The following is a 19,695-nucleotide window of genomic DNA, read 5'->3' on the forward strand; positions in this document are numbered from 1 at the left end:
ATGATAAATTCATAAAATCAAAAAATAAAATAAAAATAAATCTGAATAGAGAATATTGATAAAGAGAAAAAAAACTGTGTTAAAAAGAAAGTATAGTGTCAGCAAAACAGTGACTGACGGTGTATAGCCACAATAGACACACAAGAGCACTTGCCCCGAAGAACAGGAAAAAAATAAAAAACCTGAAAGAGATAAGTTTGTGCAAACTGCTGACCTGCCAGGGCGATCCTTTCTGCCTTTAAACGGAAGAGAAAAACAGAAAGGTGGCAGGATTGATTGTGCAGTTAGCTGCTTCAGTCATTTTTTTAGTTTTGCACTTTGTTATTAGATTAAAATGAATATAAATTAAACCATTCACTTCTCCCAGGACTCTGTGTAACCAATTCCCATATGATTTGTGATTGCAATTGTGATTCTCCCAAAATACATAAATGTACAAATGATGCAATATATATTATATTAATTATTTTATATCATACATATCATATATTTTTTAATGGATATTAGTAAAAAAAAATGTTTTTGTTTTATCCAGCTGTATTTACTCGGTGCAACTTATAACATCCAAATGAATATAACACTTTGTCAGAAAAAAAAAAAATTCTGTTGGACATGAGCAAAGAAGAGTGGGCACATATTGCAAAGTCTAGATGTGCAAAGCTAGTAGAGACGGAGGCATATCTCAACAGACTAAAGGCTGTAATTAAAGCAAAAGGTGGTTCAACAAAATACTGACACAAGGGGGTGATCATTTTTCCAACTCAGTGAATTTTTTGGACAAAACAAAACACAGTGTCTTCATTTCAGGCTGCAAAACAACAAAATGTGATCTTTTTTTTTGTGGGGGGGGGGGGGGGGGGGTGATTATATCACACAGACGATTAATTGAACTAATTATTGAAAAATAGTGTATTTTATTGTTTCTACTAATATATATATATATATATATATATATATATATATATATATATATATATATATATATATATACACATATATACAGTCCCCCAAATTAACAAAAACTAAATGTCTGGAAGCTTGACCTGGTCACACGCAACAACATAAGTGTACTGTTAATATTTCAGTTATGAAATTACCCTAATCAGTCATTCAACATAACAAAAACTATATAAATACTGGTCAGTTTCTCAATGTATCATCCCGAGCCACAGGGTTTAATTTGGTATGTTTTTTTTTTTTTTTTTTTTTTATTGAACGTTTCAGCCCTGATTCCCATACACTTGCATTATATGACTAACAGACTGCAACAGTTTGTTTTGAAAAAATCTCAGTTTGTGTTCTACTGAAGAAATAAAGTCGCCTACATCTTGGGTGCCTTGGGGGTTAGCAGACGAACATCAAATTTTCATTTTTGGGTGAACTATCCCTTTGATTCAAGGTTTGAACCCACAATCTATATTTTCCAGCCAGGTTTACACTAAGCCTAGTGCCCCATTTTGGTCTTCCAGCAGAAATGACTCACTTTCTTTTGGTGGTGTCCACTGTCTGTATAAAGAAGAACCAAGCAGGAAGGAAAATGTTTGTTTCAAGGCCAGGACCCCAGATTAAAGTTTTGCTCACGCTGGGCGCCTCCGCTGCCTTTGATCTCCGCGTCACGAAAATGATGCAAGGCATTATGAGAAGGAAAAGTTTTCTTAAGGTTCATTATTAAATTATTAATAAGACCTAAACCTGTGATGGAAATACACATTTTATTGCATACATATGTGTTATATTTAATGTGTATAAATTAAAAATAAAACAAAATATACTTGTTGTAATAAATTATACTTATTACTACGATATACAGTGAACTTTTCATAACAGCAGACAATATATCCCATACTAAATATCCCTGCAAAATAACTGCATCACTCAGATTTTTGGTGTAATTTGTTCTGAAGCAATATTTTCATCAGTGTTTTATCAGCTTTTACATAATTAAAACGACATATTTTTATTTACATTTACAAAGGCATATTTTTTAACTTTTGCATCATCGTACACGTCAAATTGTTAATTTTTAATAAAAAAAAATTCTATACTATAGGGCTGCTACCAGTCAGATTAAATAATTACACTGCAAATAACAATAATTACAACTGCAATAAATAATTTTATGACATTAATGTTTTAAATGCATTTATTAATATATCTAAAAAATGTTGAGGGGAAAAATGCATACTTTTCAGCATACTTCTCAACTATACTACCAGTAAGTGGTGGTAAGTCACTTAATGAGGGAGTCGTTGAGTCATTCATTCAACTGATTGAGTGTGTTATCATGATTGTATCTTGAGGACTTTCGTGGACAGCTGGCTCCTAAAGTTTTTGATATTCTTCATAATCTGTGTGGTGGTCAGATAGAAATGAATCCTTTCCAATAAGATAAAAATTTATTTGTACTTTTTATGGGCATTTTACCTTTATAAAGCCATTTTTCTGTAAGTAAGCATTATCTTTGGAGTCAAATTGTTACATTCGATCAGTGAATTAGAATAATAATACATATGGGCTGTTACCAAGCAAAATAAAAGTATATCAACAAAATTCATTTTAGTAATCCAGACATAAGCTGCACCTGAAGTGGCATTTAGAAGTATTTACACGCTATTTACTGTATTTAACCTGCAGTTACAAAAGCTAATGTTTTGATATATTAAACATAAAACGTTGAATATTGATATTTGAAATGATTTATAAAATTAAAAGACACTTTAAATGTAACATTAAAACCGCCAGTAGGTGGCAGCAAGTCACTGTTAATAAGTGAGTAAATCAGTCTTTGCGATTAAACCGAATCATTTAAACAGTTGATTCATTAGGGAAAAAAAGCTGTCATGTTCCTCAAAGACGCAAAAAAGCGCTGTGGTTTTATTTACAATTATTTTTGTTGGCGAAATAGTGCATAAACAGGAAATGTTTCTAAAACGTAAGTCTCATAAAACGTCTAGTTCATTGAACCTTTGTAAAAAATCTATATCACATTTATATTTTTTTTTTGGGAGAAAAAAAGGCAGTGTAAAATTGATTAACTATGTGAAGTGGTATAAATATTCACATTTTCTGTCCCATGTCTTGAATGTGTGTTCATTCTGAATCTATTTTAATAGACTGAATAATGCAGCGAAAGAGCGCACTCTAAATGTGCACGCCCACTGGACTTCACGTATGCGTGCACTCTGTGGGTGGTTTGAATGTTTCTTTGTTTGTTTGCGTTGTGAGAATATTGAGCAAAATAGTTCACTTGCCATGGTGTTTATATGTCTATGGTTCTCACCTTGTGTATGTCAATGACGCAGAGTACTGGAAGCTGATTGGTTGTCTAATAGGAAGAGTAAAACCTGCTTCAGTGCATTCATTGTACATAAAGGATTCGTTAATCACAATTAGCTTTAGCTTAAAGCTCGTACAAAATAAGAATAAATAAATAAATAAATAAATAAATATTGAAGACATTCCAATAACAACAGATAGATAGATAGATAGATAGATAGATAGATAGATAGATAGATAGATAGATAGATAGATAGATAGATAGATAGATAGATAAAATAATATAAATTGATTAAGGAGACAAAAAAAGAAGAAGAAAAAAACACCTTAGGTTTAACACATTAAGTTATTTTATGTACATGGCACTGTAGGTATGCTCTTGGCTGACATCTCACTATCCCATCATATTACAGAAACAAACCAGTCTCATGATGTTGTGTACATCAATAAATGTTTATTTCAATTTGATTTGCATCAACATATTTTTCCTTTTTTTGAAGAAGAAGAACCTCTATAACACTACTAGAATATTGATAAGAACGAAAGGTGGCATTATCCATTTAAACAAGACCGACGTTACTGCCTTCTCTGAAGGTATCAGAGGACCAGGTGTTGGGGAAGAGGAAACTACAGTTAGACCTACAGAACTTCAGTCAGAATATCAGACAAAGTACCATCTTTTAACAGGTATGACATTCACAGAGGAATATCCAAATCACAAAATTTAGTTCAATGACCATGTCGCTCTCCTCCAGGTTGAACTGTACATTTTCATATAAAAACTGAGAATATTCAAACAAAACACCCTGTGAGAGTCAGTTTTTACTTATTTTGACACTGAAGAGGAATTACTGGAGAATCATTTGAAATAAACATAATGGTTAACATGAACTAAAACCCACGGGTTTCTTCAGCAGAGACCATCTTTAAATGGTTTTGGCATCTTAAGAGTCTTGAGCCAAAATCACCACACATGCAATCTCTTCCTCCCTTAATCATGAGCTATTATTTCAACATAAAACCATAAGGTAAAAAAGTAATATTGCGTAAGAGCCCAAGTTTGATTAATGGTTGATGATGTGTATTCTTGTGAGCCTTGAGTTCGTATTTCAATGCACAACATTTACGTTACTGAGTAGCAGCTTGTATCTACAAAGCCATATGGGCAGAGGCATGGACTATGGAAGAAATGCTGAGATTGTTACAGTAAAGCACTAGAAGGTCAGAGGTCATCAGAGGACAAATCATCGACACACAACATGAGTCTCAAATACGATTCTGGAAGATTTAGTTTACACGTAACACTAATTCACGTGCGAACCGTTGGACGACTCGCTTGATTTGATCTTTCCAGACACATATTCAAAAAACATGAATATTCATCAGTAGCGCGCACTGATCAGTCTAAACACCATATCCACAGTCAACTGACAACCAGAAGACACAACCAAACAATCGTCTGACACTACAGTAGTAAGGTAGAAAACATTGTTTTGACTTTATATTAAAGGAAAAGAAAAAAAAAGAAGAAGAAACGAACACAAGTCGTCCCTTTTACTGAAATGTAAGGGAAATCTATCCATGATGCATTCAAACTTTGGCAAAGAAAGCAAAGGTCACTCACTCGTTGTCCTCAGCGAGGTACAAAATAACGCACAATCTTTGTTACACGTGCCTCAAGGCAACCGAAGAGATAAGAAACGAAACAACAGGCCAGCTGAAACTGACCTTTTAAAGTAATACGAACATCATGATGGATTAGAAAACAATCAAACTGTATTTGTACTTGCACAGACACGCATTGAAGAGCCAACCTTTCTGTCTGAGTTTGGCTGGCTTGTCTTATCTACACATAAGAGCCCAGAATATCAACCACAGATGAGTTATTTCATCGCTATTTTACAGTTGAAGGTAGCCTACTTCACCCATCTAGAATATGGCACGTTAAGTATTACATATGAGAAACACGCTCGAAAAGGACCTCACAGACACGCACTCGTAACGGGGTGCCAAATACATTTTAATACTCACACTTCTAAAACTATGTCATGTCATACGTCTCTAGGAGAGGGCGAAGTACCTTTTGAAGACAGATTCAAAAGTTATTGGTGCAGACTGTGAGCTAGCAGCAAAGAAAACGGGAAAAGTTTGCGTTTGTGTCTGAACGTTGTGGGAGTAACCAACTGAGTCCCCACTTGGCCTGATTTGCAGTACGAGGGTGGATAAATTGCTGTCAAATATGACAAGACAGAGTGGCAAATATTTTGAAAATATACATCGCTGAAAGGAACAGTATGGCGTCGCCAAAAAAAAAAAGAAGTATATATATATTTTGGCCTTATAGCAATACAGGTATACATATAGGTGTATATATATATATATATATTTGTTTGCTATTTCAAAAAATATAGCTTTTTGTCATAGTTTATATTATTGGCTTAGGTTATTAAATAAAAGTTTGTTAATATTTTATTTCCCTTTTGTTTTAAAGTAACATGCTGCTTTTTAATATGGCAGTTTTACGTTTTTATAGGTCATCCATTTTGTTTCATGCACTCTTGTTGATTTCGTAACTTCCCAAACCAAGTATCTACACGGCGTGAGCCAATTTGATTCTTGCGAAGAGACCGCCATATCAACCTCTGTACATAAATTAAGATGTTGTCTGATTTACAACATAGGTATGGAACCCCTCTTACTCTTAAATGCTAATGGTACATGTCCACTGAATCGTAATCTTGTCTTAGCCTTTTCAACCAATAAGAGTAAGACAGTCCTATACACAGACAGAATAGAAGTTGAACAGCCCTCAAGTCCCTCTTGGTCCATCCGTCTGGCTTGCTCTCTCTCTTTTTAAGAGTGAAAGTCTAAATTCCACAGTGTCACCCTCTTGTGGCACGAGTATGAAACGCACCCTCCACGAGGATCCTCTAAAACTGATACCACTTCTTGTCTTTGCATTTCAGCATCAGCTGTGGAGGGCGAAAGTGAAAACAAAGAGATTGCATAAGCACATTAAGATTTACTTGTATCTATATTTCTGTTTTCTCACTCTCTCGCTCTCCTACATACCTCGTGAGCGTGTTTAGAGAAGGTTTCGGCACTGGTCATCATCAGGGCGGTCCTCTCCTCCAGCTCCCCCAGCCTCTGTCCTCTCTCATCCAGAGCAATGCGAGCTCGGGCCAGCTCTCCCACCACCCCGCCTGCTGCCGCCTTCATGCCCTCCATTCCGCCCTGTCCTGGGATGTGCTGTGCCAGGCTGCGGGATGCCTTACCCGCTGCTGCCTCACCAACTTCAGAGCAGGAGAAACAAGACAGCGTTGTTATTGTTAACTAAAACTAAAGCAATTAAAAAGTAATTCAACTAATCAAATAAAAGGGAATCTGAAAATATAAAAATAAGAGCTAATTAAAATATTTAAACATTTTATGATATTATAGAAATTATAGTAAAATAACACTAAAACAAGGAAAAATGGGAAAAAGAGAATAAAAGAAAGAAATATTTTCAAATTAAAAAGGTTATTTATATGTCAATCATGCAGTCTCCTCCTGTCTTAGCGAGCAGTTCTGAACTTAGATGTTGAACCAGACTTCAGATGAAAGTAAAAGTGCTGTATCTGTGAGAATGTGCTTGTACACACACACACACACACACACACACACACATATACGCGCGCACCCACACACAGAGAGAGAGAGAGAGAGTGATAAACAAATACACTCACACAACTCCTCTCGGTCAAAGGTTTGGGCGTTGCCGCCAAAAAAGCCCTTGAGAAAGCCACGGTTCTGAGCCTCAGGGGTTTCGATGGGTGTAAAGAGCTCCCCTAACATCTCCTGCAATTAACGAAGAATAAAAATCTGATCAAATATTGGAATAAACGTACAACAGGACAGCCAATTCAAAACCCCACCAGCAGATGTCAGTATAGTTCCACATTCCACAAAGTAATGTAAAAAGTTTTGACAAGAGGAAACCTCTTTTCTTGCTCGTGTGTTATAAAGAAAGAGGCAATGTTTGGAATGAAATACTATACAGTATGCATTAAATATGGTCTACATTTAAAATGGTATGTGAAACAGTATGCACTATGCAATAATAAATAAAATAGTAGTATGCCACATTGCTGTGTAGAAGATAGCAAGTAGCCTTCAAAAGTTTTATTATTATTATTTTAATTTAATTTAGATTATCTTAATAAAATGATGTAACAAAAATGTGTCAAACTGTAAATAAATTATTAAGTCAGTGACATTGGATTGTGGAATACATACACTACTGTTCAAACATTTGGGGACTGTCAGATAATTATAATAATAATAATAATAATGTTAATTATTATTATTATTTTTTTTTTTTTAAGAAACAAATATTTAAATACTTTATTTATCCACATATTAAAATTATCAAAAGCAAAAGTAAAACATTTATAATTTCAAATAAATGCTGCTCTTTTGAATTTTATATTCATCAAAGTATCCTGAAAAAGATTTATCACAGTTTCTACAAAATATTTTTCAGCAGCAAATCAATATATTAGAATGATTTACAAGAGGATCGTATGAGACTGAAGACTGGAGTAATGGCTGCTGAAAAGTCTGTTTGCCATCACAGAAATAAATTATATTTTAAAATAAATAAAAATAGTAAACATGTATGTGAAATTTTAACGAAACATCAGAATTATATAGATTTTACTGCATTTAATGTAATAAATGCACCCTAGGTGAGCACAAGAGATTTCTTTCAAAAAACATTAAAAGCAAATAATAAAATCCTACCAACCCCAAACTTTTGAACTGTGATGTATGTTTCAGTTCAGATGCATACAAAAAATCCATACTGTGCACATGGTACATACTGCGGAAATAGAATGAATAAAATGGCATTATACCATTTCCATCCTAACCAGACAGAGAGGGATCGACAGAGAGAGGAAAAGGACAGAATAATAACCTGTGGCAGAAATTACAGCCGAGATGCAGCAGGGCTCAGCTCAGCAGAGCTCAAAGCATTCTTGACAAGCATGACATTTCACTTCAATAACCACCATAAGCATGTATGCACACACACACACACACACACACACACACACACACAACTGTCTGCCTGAACACACACACAAAGGCACAGCCACCTGTAGGTTGTCACACATCTCCTGGCTGTAAGTGATTCTCTGTATCTCTGTGGGGGAGCACAGATACAGTGCCTGCCCTCCGTTGGTGAAGCAGAATGTTCTAGCAATGCGCATGTCTGTTAGCGGCAGGTAGCTGACATCTAGCAGAGGCCGTAAACTGGGAAGGCTGTAAAACATATACACATATAAGATAACAGGCTTAGCAACTGCTTTCCAATATCCTTTGTATCGTATATGCCAGTGAAAATATTATATAGCGCTGATGGCAGGATTTCGTATGAAACCAACAAATCCACATTGCAGCTCTTCTGAATAGGGGTTTAGTTTTCATTTAAGGATTAAGGTCTGTAATCTGGATTAAACTAAAAAAAATGATACCAAAAAGGTTTTGAGCTGGTATTAAAGGAATGTTCCAGGCTCAGTATAAGTTCATCTCTATTGACAGAACCTGTCAAATTCTGCCGATTACCACAGATACCACAGTTTACTCATCAAACGTGTTCTGGAGGATTTATAAGATCATTTGTCATGCTAATGCACTTATGTTATTCTGTACAGAAATGTGTGAATGAATAAGAACAGTGTGTATTATCGCTGTAAACAGATTTTAGAAACAGACCCTGTTCCAAGGTTTACTGGTTTTACATGGTCATAACAGGTATGAAAATATTTTATTATATATATATATATATATATATATATATATATATATATATATATATTAATTCTATATTTTCCCCCTTTCATGCCACAAAGATGATCAATAGACCTTTTGTTCAGTTAGTAATTCTGTTAATTACCACCGACAGACATTTTTACCTGTCCCTCAGTTTGTTAAAGAGTAACTAAACCCTAAACCAACTTTTTTTAGTTAATGATCTGTAAGAATGGGGCTTTATTAGTGCTGTTCATTGATTCAAGTAACTTTTTTGGCATATGAGTGTAAAGTGTTTTAATTCTACAATATATGGTGTAAAAACGTCTGGCTACTGCAGTTGATTTTTCCTATTGGATGTTTGTGGTGGTACGTGAGGTAAGTGGTGGCAGGTGACGTAAGCAGTTTCCAGTTCACCGCGCACCTTGGTAAGAGCTACCACGCCTTTGGCAGTATAAAACCATCTTGTTCCGTCAAAATCACTGTAGTGAGTCAGGAGTTGGAATTGCGAGTATTGAAAACGATCAGGAAAGACTATTATAGCATCTATTTAGCATAGCATTTATATAGTTATTTAGATTATTTTGTGTAGCCTATGAAGTTAATTAGCATAGTTGTTAGTGTAACGTTAGCATTGTTAGAAGCATAGTTAGTTAGTAGCATAGTATTGCATCAGTTAGGATAGTTTCAAGCTGGCGTAGATTTATTTACAGTGGTCAGGATGGTACGTAGGTGTAGTGTTGCTGGTTGCAACAGCACTGCTGGACTGCATAGTTTTCCAGCAGACTTGAAATTTGGGCACCAGTGGTTGCATGCACTTGGCCTGAAAGGCCGCGAGTTCCTGCCTAGAACTGGAGTGTGCAAACTGTATTTAACGTGGGATTGCTTCTCTAATGCAATGGAGGTGGAAATGGGCTTCTCCACACAGCTCGCGCTGAAAAGCGACGCAGTGTCTTACTCAGAGACTGGCCCCATTCTCTCTTGCGCGGTTGCTTCGCTAGCATCATCGGATGGCGATCACGATGCGGGAGTTAAAACCGCAGTTTGAGGCTCGAATTGAAATGGCTCAGGCCCAAGCCCTGTGTCCACAGACACCTCGACATCTTCCACTTCAGGTGAAGATGGGGGAGAAAAGTCCTCTACTTCAAATGAACGCTCTGTTGCAAAGCTACTTACGTCACTACAGTCACTCTCCATTTTAGCGACTCTGACAGCAGCTGTCAATTAATCCGTCACTGCGGGTCTCAGGTTCACGCCCCACCCACTAAGCCCCGCCCTCGGTTCGTCCCCTCTAGCTCCGCTGTGCTCTGCCCACTTTCCAGCATTTTTAAATATTGCCAGTGGGTGGAGTCAGGCTTTGACCAGGGGTTTAATTACCCTTTAAATCAATACTACTAATACTACTACCACTAATAGTAATATAGTTTTTAATTTATTATGCTCCTATATTATTTTTAATGACATTAGGTTTAATTAAATTCATAATAATAATTATTATTATTTCTGTTTTAATGTCAATAAATGATCACTAGTGTAGATATTAGAAATTGTAGTTTTTCCATGAGGGCCTAGAACCAACAACCTTCTGGTTACCAGCCCTGAGCTCTGGTCACTAGACCACAGTTTCCCAATTAAAACAACAACAAAAAAATGTGAAGACAAACCTCAAAGTCATAATGTGTCCATTGGCGCAGAAGCAGGCCAGACAAACACTGTTATAAACCGACACCACGTCAGCCCGCAGCACGAAGGATGACTCAGTGATGTTATGCACATATAGACAGGCCTGGGAGGGCATGAAGAAGACCTTGGCCTGCCTCTCCGAACACACTACAGCTAAGTGACCATCTCCACTGGCCTCCTGAGAAGATGAGGGTGAGAAGTTGACCAGTTTCCGCTTCCGGGGTCGATCTGGGTCATCTGGGGCATGTTGGTCCCGCCACACCTCATAGGGACTGTTGATAAGCACGCCCCCACAGTCCAGGAAACCAATCTGCAGAATGGAGCCCTTCAGCATTAACACTGTGCCTGAGAGGGAAAACCAGAGAAAGAACAAAAGCATGAGGATAGAAACATTGCATATATGGACATTCAAGAATTAGAAATGGAGGAAATCAAGAGATACCGGTGGGGGCCACAGTAACAGGGTCTTCTAGGCGTTCCTGCTCGTCAGTAGGAATGGACATTGGTATGATGAGCACCAGGCCCAGACTTGTGCCCACCCACAAGCATGGTGTAGGCAGGGTGTCTGACTTACGCACGTATGACTCTGCAAACTGCAGGGTGGTTACGGCCTCTTTAGTCTCCCTGTCTATGCTGGAAACGCTAGAACTCCGGGAACGGCTGAATGAATTTTCGCGACTCTCTAAGAATGGAGAAGGGGAGAGAGAAAGAGAGGGTGGGGCAGAAGAGAAAAGTCAGGAAAGACAGATGGATGAGTAGTAAAAGATAAGGAATATCAAAGAGTGAAAATATAAAAGAAAAAGATGGGAGAAGAATCCTTATGCTTTTAAAAAGTGGAATGACTGAAAGTGGAGTCAATCCATATGTCCGTTCACAATTACATTTATACCACATCAACCAGAATCTAGAAGTTCTAAAGTGAAACAGATGTGCAGTTGCAAACACAACTCTATTGTTTTTTTTTGTTTGTTTTTTTTTTTTTGTTATTGAAAAAGTAAAACAATATATAATGTACATGCAGGACAGGGTTCACATTGAAAAACTCTTGTTAACATGATCAGACATGTCACAGATTTAATTTACATACACAGAGGACACACAGAACTCACTCTCATAACTTGAATCTAATTTGGTGTCTTTACCATCCTTTTGACCTTAAATTGGTTCCAGGTTTATATACGTACACTGCATACAGCATCATGGTCATGACAGCACACCTTACTGTTCTGTGTACACTATTCTCAAGTTTGAACCCTTACCATTAAAAAATCCATTAGTTTTAAGAATGACCTCACAACTTTCACCTCTACATTGATGACAACATTAATGATTGATAATACTGACAGAAACATTAGCTCTCCCTTAGACATTGACATACAGAAATTGTTTTCCTGATACAGGTTAAGCCTCGCCTTGGACAGATCACTTTTTTTATCACATAAAGTCCAGGACTAGATTTAAACTGTGTCTTCGGAGTTGTCACAGTGCGTGGGATGGACAGACGACTACAAGCCAACAACACTGAAGATTGACAGAGGCTGGTGTGAAACACAAGGCAGACATCATTGTAATGTTCAGCTGCAAGCAACTACAGTGTAAATCCAAACCTGAAGATGAAGAGCAAGGTGAAGACTCTGAACATCAGTAAACGTGACGAGAGAGGGGTTCTGACCAAGCAACTAAGCGACACGACAGGACAGAGTGAGACGTGACGCTACAGGGTGAGTGGTCCTTGTGACCCTCAAAAAGACCCTCCTTACCTCTCTCGCTCCAGGAGTAGGTGGTGATGTGTTGCTCATCATGGGAGTACATACTGACTCCATGTAACTGCTGCAGCATGGCTCGTCGGGATGGATACCCTATCCATCGAACGCACACACACACGACACCCGAACGGCCACAATCACACACACATAAATATAATGATCCACGTCCACGACATAAAAAATGACACAAACATAGACACCAATATCAGACGTATACCAAAACACATGACCAGAACATCACGGCATACAGAGAGTGACAGAAAAAGAGAAAGAGAAAACAGATAAACCAATACGCAAGAAAGAAAGAAAGAAAGGGTCCTGACAGGTCAATACTTTTTTTTCTTCTACTACCTGTCCACAACATGTCAGTAGATTCGATAGAAAAAAAACTGAAAACTGAGACAGAATTAAATCCTTTCTTGGCTGTGATAGTTTTTTTTTGTTTTTTTTAAGGGTACTATGCTTATACTCTAGCTGTGTGTGTTTGTGATCACAATAATTAATGGGACAATTCACTCAAAAATGAAATTTCTGTCATCATTTACTCACCCTCATGTCAGTCCAAAGCTGTAATACTGGCTTCAAAATATTCAAAACCTTGTGTAATATAGTGTATTAGTGATGGGAAGATCTGATCTTTTTCCTAACTGGGATCTTTGAATCTCATTCAGCAAAATGAACAAATCTTTATTTAAGGCATTTCATTCATATGAGGAGAGTTATTAAAAATAACGAAAATGTTAAATTTCCAGTATAGCCAAATTTCCCCAACACATCTACTTATGTAAACTTTGACCATTCCAAATGAGAAAGACATAATACCAGCCAAAGACAAATTATGAGAAAGGATTAAATTGCTACTCAACTGTGTCTTCTTGTCTGAGTTGTTTATATTCTGGGAGCTTGTTTCCTCTAAGCAGAACCTAAAATATCATAGTCACAGTAAAATATTGTAGTCACCCATGGAATCATTTATGTTTCCTTTACACGGCCTATGCAGCTTTCATGTGACAAAAGAATGAAGGACTAGGACCAGAAGACTTGAGAGGTTTACTAATCATTTCTGTTCCCCATACAGGAAACAGAAATGATTAGTTCACCTTCTGAGTCATGAAAGACAGGATGTTGCACATGCGTGGTCACAAAAACACTAAACAAATCACTCTTTGAGACAACTTGTAAATCCAATGTCATTTACAGTAAAAGGGCCCTATTTTAACGATCTAAATGTAAAGTGTAAAGCGAAGGTGCACTCAGGGCTTGTCCAAATCCACTTTTGCTATTTTAACGACGGAAAAACGGTTGGCGCGCCCGGGTACATGGTCTAAATGGGTTGTCCCTATTCTCTTAATGATTAATGGGTGTTTTTTGGGCGTAACGTGCAATAAACCAATCAGAGTCTCATCTTTCATTCCCTTTGAGTGCCAGTTGCACTCGTTCCATGACGGATTTGCTATTTACATGGCAGAATTTGGCAAGCGCAAAGACAGAACCCGTCTCTGAGATGAAACGTAGCTGCTCGTGTGCTCGTTCTTTTATATTCAACAGAAGATACCAAGTCTAAAAGGTTTGGAATGACATGAAGGTGAATAAATGATGACAGAATTTAAATTTTAGGGGGGTCTCTACCCCATTAACACTGACCAAAACTGGACACTGATGTCTCACAGCATTAATTTCCCAAACAACATAACACGAAGCAAACATGACCCCAAACCCACAAATTTCAATCTCACACAGTGCAAAATGGTTACACAAAATCACATGTAACTTTGTGGGAAGACACGCAAAATGACCTATTCTACTGACGGCTCATGAATTTGTTTGGACTGTGAATATAATTAGTTGTATCCATCCTGTTAGCCTATTAGTGTGAATATTTAATGACAGAGTTGGGTGACAGAACAGATCTGCTCGCTCGTTCTCGCTCTCTCTGGGACTCTTTTGCTGAAGTCACTGACTGTCAATCACTGCAGGGAAGCCAAATGTCGCACCTGTTATTAGAAACACCAACAACGCCCTCTCTCTGTCGGACAGTCCAACGATTCTGTGGAAATAAGGTTTTTTTTTCTGTCTGATGGATTCCTCTGTGTTTATAGTGTGTACATATACACATAAATATTGCATAGACTAGACCAAAGTCAGCGCCATATTTAATTTCTGACAGCAATGAAAACAAGAGTACAGTGTTTTCAATGGATTGCACTGTTGTTTACCAGCTTACAAATTGTTCAGCTAACAACTTCTACAAAAAGTAGAAACATCTTTCAAAAAGTCTTCCAGTAGAAAAAAAAAAACAATGAAAGTGTTTGAAAGTTTTGAGTTATGGAAATTACATGTAATATGCAGTGCATGCCATTGTAAACATTGTAGTCTATCTCACACTACCTTGTTTTAACTGTGTAAAATTGAATATGGTGTTTAACTTTTTTTTTCTTTTTTTTTTTACAAATTATGTATTTCAACAAATCATTCATGTTAAACAAATCAATTAAGTGTGTGATTGAATGATTAACTGACAAAAAGATGCCCACTAATCGTCACATACGTTCTTTATGATGTAACTTGCAGAAAAAAACTCTGAATGAATCTTTTTGATAAATGGGATGTGACTCAGTACATTTTAATGCGATAATGGGATTTCAAGAAGACAGTGGGATGATTAAAAGTCCCATCTACTACCTTTTATCCACTGACTTAAATATCTGTAACTGTGCTTATTTTCTAACATTTTGCTTACATCAGGTATGTGTCTGTGTGTGTCTTTACACCCTTAATGCTGTTTATATGAGACTGTGTTTCCCAACTTCCCGCAGCTCTCTCTTCCTGTAGTGTGTCTCATTAGTGACGGCCAGGCTCTCCTTGCTGCTAATTGACCTTTAATTATCCCAGCGACCCCACTGCGGCACCACATGCCTGTTATCGTAGCGAAAGGGACGCACGCCATGCATTGAGACCAAAGAAGCAGTAGGCAGTCCTCTAACGGACAAGTGTCTCCTCAAGTGGGTAGAAAAAAAAAAAGCTAGAAAGATATGGATTCATTTGAATTTCGCAACATTATTCAATTAAAAAATGTCAAGCTGAGTCTGTGCAGAAGAGTTTCAAAGATGAATATAGAGATTTCAGTACTGTTAAAATGTCCAGGTGGAAATATAAAGAAAGAAAAGGGGGTGACCGGGAGGTATTTTTACTAAAGCTTGTGCGCAATCACAACATTTTTTTTCTCAAAAATGAAATCACATATAGAATATTAGGTTAAAAAGGCAATATCATTGTCATTCTGGGAATCGTCCAGTCACTGTGAAATCCTTATGAACTCTGTGACACTATGTGCACACTGCTTTTCGACTTGGGTTGGTTGTCCTGGTTGGCATCCTTCACGTAAACAGGATTATGGACACAGATGATGGCACAAGAGGAGACACTGCCTATCGCTGCGATTGGATTAGTGAATGACATGAAGTCGTTGCCCAAGCGAGGATCTGATCTAAGTGACGTGTTACCGCCCTACAGACCACGCTAATATGAACAAGACATCTGCTATAGGGACATATATGACTGACAAGGACAAAGAATTGACATGAGATAAACAGAAGTCACATTTGCCTGTGTGCAAGCCCATGATAACAGTTAAAGGAGTCATATCACACACACACACACACACACACACACACACACACACACATACACATATATATATATATATATATATATATATATATATATATATATATATATATATATATGTAATGGACTTAAATATAATAATAATATGTTTTATCCTGACATTCAAGAATAGGAAGAGCAGCAGGAAGAGAAAGATGGGAAAGAGATACATTGTGCATGCACTGGGGCAGTACCTTTTTAAAAGGTACAGTTTGTACCTTTTATGTACTAATATCTGTTCTATATATCTATCTGTTTTCTTTTTATTTCTTATATTATTTAAAAGCCCTTGCTACATGTACTGTGTTTAAGCTAACTGAGACTTGTTATAGCACTTATATATCATTGCTCTTTTGTTGTTTTTTATTGTTTCCATTGTCCTCATTTGTAAGTCGCTTTGGATAAAAGCGTCTGCTAAATGACTAAATGTAAATGTAAATGTAATATGTACACTTTAGGTAATAATCTGTACCTTTAAGGAACCAATATGGACTGTTTAGGTATAAAGGTGTGCCTTTTGAAAAGGTACCGCCACAGTGACAGCTTTTGTACCTTTTTTTCTGAGAGTGTTATATGACCCCTTCAAAGCATGGCTCTTTTAACACACACTCCAACATTTAAACATGGAGGTGATGAGAACAAACATTTGAACATACACACACATTCTGATGATGTGTTTTCTAGAAACATGTCATGTTGATTGGATTGTCCATGTATTTCATTTTGGTAAATTCCCTCCTAGTGATCCAAAGGAAACAGCTGCAATCAATTCACATTAAGAAAGATGCATGAAGAGAAATAAGTCCACACCCATAATCGTTGTGTAAACTCCAACCTAAGCTTGCTAAGAGACTGCCTACATTAATTTTTTCATTCACATCATCAACCCACCTGTCAAACTACTATGTGAAGAGGTAGTAAAACAGAAAGTATAATTAGGCTCACAGCAGTGTCTGCCTTAGCCTCCATGTTTGAAGCACAAATACAGTCTCAAACATAAAAGGGACAGAAGATCCCCAAAGCTTGAAAAGCAGAGTAGTTTTTGTGAGTCACACTTTGAAAGGTTTCTTTCTTTCTTTCTTTCTTTCTTTCTTTCTTTCTTTTACTTTTGATGCCTTTTGAAAGGCTGGTTAATAAAATAATGTCCTAATATTGATTTTAATCAGGATAAATGGGATTTTAATAACTAAATTATTTAAATAGATAAATGGAAGTTTAATTAAAGTTTATAACACAAACCTATTATGAGATCACAAAAACTTTCCACCAAAATGTCAGCAAATATGGTAATTGGTGCATAAGATACCCAGTTAACCCTTTTCCACCAACATGGTGCCAGTGCCAGAGCCCAATTGTAATTCCAACGCTATATGACTTTTCCCCCCTTGAAACACAAAAAAGAGAATTTAAGAAGAGTTACTGCTGCAGTCACCAGTATGGCGGCATATACCTAAAGAAGTGCTTGTGAGGTTAGTTTCCCTTTCAAGAATGTTGAGTGTTGAGGTGGGAAATTTATACTTGCATTTTGGTTGGAGTGCATTAAGGTGATTCAGCCAGTTCACAGCTTTTTTATACAATTTCTACAGTGACTGTGTATATATTTAAGCAATCATACACCTACATGTAGTGACCCCGACACGCAAACTGTGTCTCTGCTTGGGCAAGCCACACTGCAGCTTATGCCGCGTTTCCACCGCAGGAACTTTACCCAGGAACTAGGGACTTTGGCCTGGTACTCGGTGCGTTTCCTCCGCAGGAACCAGGAACTAAATAAAGTTCCGGGTAAAAAAATGCCCCTCAGAAAGTCCCTGCTGGCGAGGTGGTACTTTTTCAAAGTTCCGGAACTTTCGGGGCGGGTCTTGGACGCAAAACATCCTGATTGGCTGAGTTCATGCAGCATTTGGGTTAACCACCATTTATTCGGATCATTTTCCAAATATTAATGTTATTGTGTCATGAAATGTAATTTTAAAAGTATTTCAGGCGAGAATAGTTGTTTAAAACTCAAATCTGTGGTTTATTTATCAAGACAGCGCCTATTTTTAAAATGTGTTTCGCCGATCCCGGAGACGATGAGCTCCACGCGATCAGCGGGAGCTCAGTGCTTATGTATCCGCAGAGAGCAGCCTCACCTCGGCTAGACCTTCTGATATGTGTCGCTGGCTTTGATGTCTCTGTAGTGGTTAAACATAAAATATAATTCGTTTTGGGTTAATCTAACAGGTTATCTTTGGTCTGTATTCAATTTATCTATATGTTAAAATGAAAATAAAAAAGGCAAATTTATATAATATTTCGTTTCATTGTAATAGCTGTATACTGTATATACACATATCCCTGAACTAAGTACATTTCTGCAGCTCATTCATTATGTTTAAATGAAAACGAAAGGAGGCAGTGGTATTTGATATCCTATTTTGTTTTATTGTAAATATACAGAGGAAAATTGCAGTAGCCAAGGCGAGCTGACTGAAGTTATCAAGTACGCTGCTGTTTGCAGATTTACTGGATTTGCGTCGTCGCGGACATCACACTCCCGAGTCGAATGCACAAAGTCTGAACTACTGAGGATGCACGTCCAAAATCAGCGTATTTATTGAGAAATGCGCGCAGACCTACGTCACCAGTCTATTTGCTTAATCTTCCCGGTACTTTACACCACGGTGGAAACGCAGAAACCAACAGGTCTGGGGGGAAGAAAGTTCCTGGGAAAAAAAGTTCCTGGTACAAATGTTCCGGGTAATTTCGGTGGAAACGCGGCATTAGTGTTCCTAAAATCTGGTAACTTGAGAGTGACTGCATTGGCTATCATCTAGTCAAATCACAACAACAAGAAACTCTGACATTCAGAAGCATCAGGGTCACCACATGTAGGAGTTAGTGTGTTTAAATGAACACAGGCAGCATTGAAATTGGATCCACAAAGTCGTGAACCAGCTGAACCATTTTGATGCAATTCAACTAAAACACAAGCATTGATCTCTTAGAGGGGAAACCCCCTCAACACACAACTTTCTGTAACATTCTTAAAGGGAACAAGCACAGTATGTGAATTATGTCACATCTTGAGTTTATGCTGCCATACTAGTGACTTTTCTTGCATGAAAAAAAAAGGTTGCAATAATACTGCATGGTGACTGATTTGTCAGTTTCGAGCATTTTGCATTGCTTCTCAGAGGGAAGTTTGGATGGGTTTGGAACAACATGAGGGTGAGTCAATGATCACAGGATTTTTCTTTCTAAGGGTATTATCCCTTTAAGACAAAAAAAAGAGACAATGATGCACTATATTTGTTTGTGGGTAGTTATAGCATTGTTCAGCTCTCAAATGTAGCTCTGGCGGTGCTGGAAGAGATTCAAAGGTCCCCTGGTCGAGCACGGGCTAAGTGGAAAAGGGATATGCTTCCTGTGTGGCATGATAGGGCTTAAGTAATCATCAATCCTTCCAAAAGGGTGGGGGAAAAAAAACAATAAAACCAAAGAAAAGGTAGTGAAATCAGAGCGTCAG

The 19,695-nt window shown here is 37.3% G+C and overlaps 1 protein-coding gene and 1 long non-coding RNA gene across 16 annotated transcripts in view; both read right to left on the reverse strand.

Annotated features, from left to right (window-relative positions):
• Positions 1-3,710: 3,710 nt before the first annotated feature.
• Positions 3,711-5,630, reverse strand: LOC132152953 (uncharacterized). Its single transcript, XR_009436602.1, has 2 exons — positions 5,461-5,630; positions 3,711-5,398 (listed from the first exon to the last, which is right to left on the reverse strand). It is a non-coding gene; the product is annotated as an uncharacterized LOC132152953 (long non-coding RNA).
• Positions 5,631-5,714: 84 nt separating this feature from the next.
• The window catches only part of LOC132152952 (syntaxin-binding protein 5-like), a 147,070-nt gene continuing 133,089 nt past the window's right edge, over positions 5,715-19,695 (reverse strand). For 8 of the 15 annotated variants that reach the window (XM_059561983.1, XM_059561988.1, XM_059561987.1 and 5 more), the window contains 6 exons: positions 11,198-11,437; positions 10,737-11,100; positions 8,418-8,583; positions 7,005-7,116; positions 6,349-6,569; positions 5,715-6,248 (listed from right to left, as the gene is read on the reverse strand). In XM_059561983.1, coding sequence (XP_059417966.1) covers positions 6,207-6,248; positions 6,349-6,569; positions 7,005-7,116; positions 8,418-8,583; positions 10,737-11,100; positions 11,198-11,437 — 1,145 coding nt within the window. In that variant the 3' untranslated portion in view covers positions 5,715-6,206. Of the gene's footprint in view, positions 6,249-6,348; positions 6,570-7,004; positions 7,117-8,417; positions 8,584-10,736; positions 11,101-11,197; positions 11,438-12,515; positions 12,615-19,695 lie in introns of all 15 variants that reach the window. The other 7 variants (XM_059561974.1, XM_059561978.1, XM_059561981.1 and 4 more) reach the window with 1 other exon arrangement.

This window comes from Carassius carassius, chromosome 11 (assembly GCF_963082965.1).
Source record: "Carassius carassius chromosome 11, fCarCar2.1, whole genome shotgun sequence".
Classification (NCBI taxonomy): Eukaryota; Metazoa; Chordata; class Actinopteri; order Cypriniformes; family Cyprinidae; genus Carassius; species Carassius carassius.